At 36.1% G+C, this 5581-nt stretch overlaps 1 protein-coding gene across 4 annotated transcripts in view; it reads right to left on the bottom strand.

Moving 5' to 3' along the window:
- Positions 1 to 5194, bottom strand: part of mast3b (microtubule associated serine/threonine kinase 3b) — a 43648-nt gene extending 38454 nt beyond the window's left edge. For 2 of the 4 annotated variants that reach the window (XM_051122284.1, XM_051122286.1), the window contains exon 1: positions 4872 to 5194. In XM_051122284.1, the coding sequence (XP_050978241.1) occupies positions 4872 to 4915 (44 nt within the window). In that variant the 5' untranslated portion in view covers positions 4916 to 5194. The remainder of the gene's footprint in view (positions 1 to 4871) is intronic. The other 2 variants (XM_051122283.1, XM_051122285.1) reach the window with 1 other exon arrangement.
- Between the last annotated feature and the right edge of the window lie 387 nt (positions 5195 to 5581).

Genomic DNA, 5581 nt, shown 5'->3' with positions numbered 1-5581 from the left:
AAAAATATAACCACTATTGTATTCGTTTGAAAGGAGAAAGTCATATACACCTAGGATGGCTTGAGGATAAGTAAATCATGGGGTAACTTTCATTTTTTAGGTGAACTATCCCTTTAAATGTGTGGATGTCTAATGGATAAACACTAGTGCTCAAAAGAATTTTAAATGTTTTTTGAAAAAAGAAGTCTCTTATGGTCAACAAGGCTGCATTTAATTGATTAAAAATACAGTAAAAACAGTAATATTGTGAAATATTATTACAATTTAAAAGATGAGTTTCCTATTTGAATATTTTTAAAATGTAATTTATTCCTGTGATTCAATGCTGGATTTTTAGCATCATTACTCCAGTCTTCAGTATCAGATGATCCTTTAGAATTAATTCTAATATTTGCTGCTCAGTAAACATTTCTTATCAATATCAATAATTAATACAACTTAATATAAGGAATGTTTTTTTCCAGGATTTTCTGATGAAAATTATAAATCTTTACTTTATAAAAGACCTTACTGTCTCTGTAAGGCTTGTAAAGCTTTGTAAAAAGTAAACAAATCTAAACATGGCCCATACTGTTTTAGCCAATCAGCAACCTTAGACTTCCAAGGTGTGTGGATGAATAGATGGAGACAGTCTATTTTAGTCTGGCGAAGGTTAGCAATAGGGCAGTGTATTGAGATACGATATGTTGCAATACTTTGTGATATTGTAAACAAGGCAATATATTGGGATATTTCTTATTTTATGAATAGGGCATAATTTTAGGAAAGCTGTAATTAAGAACACACCACCATATACAAACCATTCAGTGTTATTGAATCACTTTTTTAGAGTTATTTGCACTTTTTGTGCAGTATGCTTGCAAGATTCTTTAGTTATTAAAAGTATAAAATGTAAGCTTTCATAAACAGACCATATATGTGACCCTGGACCACAAAACCAGTCTTAAGTCGCTGGGGTATATTTGTAGCAATAGCAAAAAATACATTGTATGGGTCAAAATTATAAATTTTTCTTTTATGCCAAAAATCATTAGGAAATTAAGTAAAGATCATGTTCCATGAAGATATTTTGTAAATTTCCTACTGTAAATATATCAAAACTTAATTTTTGATGAGTAATATGCATTGCAAAGAACTTAATTTGGACAACTTTAAAGGCGATTTTCTCAATATTTGGATTTATTTCCACCCTCAGTTTCCATATACTGAAATAGTTGTATCTCGGCCAAATATTGTTCTATCCTAACAAACCATACATCGATGGAAAGCTTATTTATTCAGCTTTCAGATGATGTATAAAGCTCAATTTCGAAAAATTGACTGGTTTTGTGGTCCATGGTCATATATATGTTTAGACCCTGCTTTACATTTAAGTTTACAATTAGATCATTTTGATCTGAACTTAAGAATTACTGAAATCTGCTTAATATCAATAAAAAATAAAGTGCTTACAGGATTCCTAAAAAAAACAAAAGAATTCTAAAACAATAAAATAAATACAGATATTGGACATTCTAAGAACCTTTTTGTTCTGAGAATTTCGCATGTTTTGGATTTTGCAAGTTTTTCAGTTTATAATTATGCTCCGCGTGGAATCGCCTCAACTGCACAATACAGCCCCACCACGAGAGAAAGCGGCAGGCAGACGCACGGCTACTCCACCGCGCCTGGCGCCAAGGCCCTTTCACAGGGCGCGGGCGCCGCCTCGACTGCATGGAGCACTTCTGCTGCACAGACAGGTGGCGGCCGTGCTGCAGTTCCGCTGCTTGCCACGTGCTGGAGCAAATGTTACATTAAAAGCCGAAATGACGCCACACTTTACACTGAGGCGGGAGCAGGAACTATTCTTTCATCCTCCAATAGGGCTAACATTAGCCGCATGCCCTTATGCTAGTATTTCCTGTCACTGTTTAAGTTCAGAAATAAGAAGACTGCAATCTAGTGGTCAGCATATAAGCTCAAAACGAAGCAACTGTCATGAACCTTGCATGATTTTTTTAAATATCAATATTCCATTTTTGAGAATCGTTACGCCAAACAAAATATTGCGATACAAACGTGTATGGATATTTTCTTACACCCCTAGTTAGCAAGCTGGCTAACATCACTTACAGCATCTTTAAATGACATGATTTCCACTAGCAGCAGCCATCCTGATGAAAAATGTCACAGAAAATGATATGGAATGCATCATGTAGGATGAACGGCCAATGTGTGCCACATGATTCATATAATCAGCATATGTACTGGATTAACAAAAGGGTTCTTTTTACATAAAACCATATAATATAAAATTTCCACCATTTTTGTCAACACTCTTCAATCTGGTCCTGCAGGAAGCATGCGTTTTCCAGCATAAAAGTTCACTAAATTACTTTAATGTGTGACCTTCAGAGTCATTTACTGTTTACTGCCACCATAACTTTCAGTTCCACAAAATGCATTAGTGGCATCAAGATAAGGCCATTAGCTGCAGGAAGCGCAATTTCTCATGTTCCTTCATTCCAGTCAATGTTGTCATCAGCCGAGCAGCCTAAAACATATTCAGGCTGACCCGACAGGTATTTACACGTCAAACCCAAAGCAGAATTAATGGAGCAAATCAAAACAGACGCGAGCCATGTTGTTAGCGGAAGCCAGTTTCGACAGGTATTGATTATTGTGACCTTGATGGGGTATGTGCTGTTTTAGTACTGAGCGTTCTACACTTTGTGCTGAAATATCCCCCCAAGTGCATGAGTCGAACTTCATTGAACTTTTGCGTAACAAATGTGCATTTTGCTGACCTAAAAGCTAACCAGAACGTTAAATATGCATGACTGTACAAATAGGGCTGCCACCGTCTGGCAGTTTGTATATTCTCACTGCAACGGATAGCAACAAGCGCTCTAGAAGTGTGAAGATGTTGTCATGGTGAAGAGAGAAAACTGGAGACGACCCAACTGTGAATACTACCCCCCTGCGCTCAACAATCTGATGTTATGCCGCTTTCAACCATTCGCCTTCAGACTACGCAGTGTTTGATAAAACGCTTTGTATCTTCTTATAAATATGATGCAGTGCGTTTGCAACCTAAAGCTGAAAATCCTTATAAATCAGCAGTAATCCTCAATCATATTCGGAGGTGCTTTTGCTAAAGGAAGGCTCCGGATATTGGCTCCTACACACTGGGATTGGAAATGTAGTGGGCTGTGGGGTCGGCTATATTCACTCCATGCTCAGAGTGGGAGGACAGGGTTGGAAAGCCGCAGTGATCATGTTGAAGTCAGGCAGAAGCAAGTGTCAGAAAAGCAGGAAAACATTGCGAGAATGATACGGATGCAATAAGGAGAGTGTCAGAACACTCAGACTTAAAAGCTCAGCTCATAGTACGATCCTGAAAGTGTGATTAGAGAGTTCACTCAGTAGAAAGCACATCCGCAAACCCCTAAAGTATTAAACTGTAGTGTGAAGCAACATGATGTGCAATTATTCCAATAAAAGGACATTTCGCAGTAAGATACTGTGGTGAAGACAATATTGGCTAGTATCGAATGGCAAACCATGTACAGCCCTGTTAAATTTTCAGTAAAAAGAGTTATTTTTGGAAAAAAAAAATTACAATAAAATACAAGTGGGCCTATCCATAAACCTCTTAGGGTGTTTGTGTACTTTCATGAACTAAACAACATAAAACGCAATGTATAAGAAAACTAGAACAGAATTAAATGTGAAGCATAATGCATCACAACTTTTACTGTTTTTCCGTTGTAAATTAAAAAGCGACTTATATCAGTACTTTACTGTAAAACTACATGTATTTTGTTAAATATAATAAGGTAATTAATTACATTTTACAGTATTTTGTACAGTAAAATTACATGCAAAATGCTCTTAAATTTCTTTTGTAAAATTATACAGTTAACCAGTTAACAGTTATACTGTAGCATTCTTTTAACATAAAAATTTCCATCATTTTCTACATATAAATAGAAGCACAATAAAGTATGGTAACAACAAGTGTCTATAGACCTATCTGTAATCTGCCAATATTTGTACAGACGGTATGCAAACACTATTAAGATAACACATATGAAACTAAAACAATGCAATAAACATTAACTAAACAACATAAAACGTAAATAACCCTACTAAAAAATAAGACGTAAAATAAAACAAATATAACACATCCCAACTTTTACTGTTTTTCCAATATAAATTGCAAGGCGGTTTTTTTCTTACAAATTTATTTTAACAATATTTTACAGTAAAAGTGCATGTATTTCCTTTTTTTTTTTTTTAGGTATTTTTACAGTATTAAAATCTATTGAAATGTTTCTTTGTAAAGATTATACTGTACCATTATTTTAACATGAAATTTTCCTTCATTTTCCACATATAGTGTATTCTACTAAACACAGGCTGTTGTTATTACCGCATGGCATTTAACTAAATGAGATTCATTTTAGGTTTTAAGGTTTAAGAACATTACTCTATGGTTGGGCAGTACTTATGAAAGGTTGTTTCTTGTCACAAAATGATCTATTTAATCCATAACGATGTATTTTAGCCTTTACTGTTACACATTTAACGCTAAACCAGTGTGTCCCCTATACAGCATTTTCTTCCGTACAGCAAACACTTTGTGAATGAGATGGCGCGGTACCGACACTTCGTTAGTTATTGTTAGCTGTTTAGTTTACATCAGTATCAACCATAAAACACACAGGAATTGAAGAGAAGTGAATAAACGATGGGATTCTTTCGTAAAATTTCGTCGCTGTCGTTGTAGTCTGGTCTCTCGCAACTCACCAGTTCCGAGGGGTTTCCCCAGTCGCGAGTAAATAATTCATCACCAACATTTGAATAACGAAAAAAATATTTGAGCTTACTCCAAAGTGAGGGAGGGGATTTTCAGCTTGTCTCTCCTCTTCATCTTTAAGAAGCCCGTGAAGCACGATCAGGTGAAAACAAGCAGCTTGTTTCAGATCTCACGCGAGACAGCACAAAGTGCCCACTGTTTACACATCGTCGTTTAACATCTGCCAAACGACAGCGTGAGGTTTTCTGCTGCACGAGTGCAGACACTTCCTTAAAATAGACAAATTCTCAAGGAATACTTTTAGTTAAAGTGATGTCATGTTTCTAAGCGAAAGTGACTCTGGTAGGCAGAGCGAGTGAGAGATGATAGAGATTGAACGGTGCGGTCACATCTCCCATGTGATTGCTCAGGGGAGGTGAGCTTCAACACACAGGTGGAAAAAAACAGCACCACCAAAAAGCCCCGAGAGATCACTGGAAACTGTCATTTCAATATCTCTCCGACATTTTACTTTGATAACATAGCATGTAATTACAATTTTCATATCATCTGGGCAGCTTTTGTCCAATGAGCTGCTTGTGTGGCAAGCCGTTTTAACATTTATTCATTAGAACTCGTATCTGTTTCTTATACTTAGGGCCTGATTTACTATCAACCCTCATTTGGCGTCAAGATTTACTAAAGACATGCAGTGGTAAATTAGCGCGCACCTTATTGAATTTGCATTTGTAGAAGATTACTTTTCCATCTGTAAGTTTATGGCAGTAGAGTATTTCAATA

The sequence above is a fragment of the Labeo rohita genome, chromosome 11, assembly GCF_022985175.1.
Source record: "Labeo rohita strain BAU-BD-2019 chromosome 11, IGBB_LRoh.1.0, whole genome shotgun sequence".
Taxonomy (NCBI): domain Eukaryota; kingdom Metazoa; phylum Chordata; class Actinopteri; order Cypriniformes; family Cyprinidae; genus Labeo; species Labeo rohita.
This window is presented reverse-complemented; position numbering and strand designations above follow the sequence as displayed.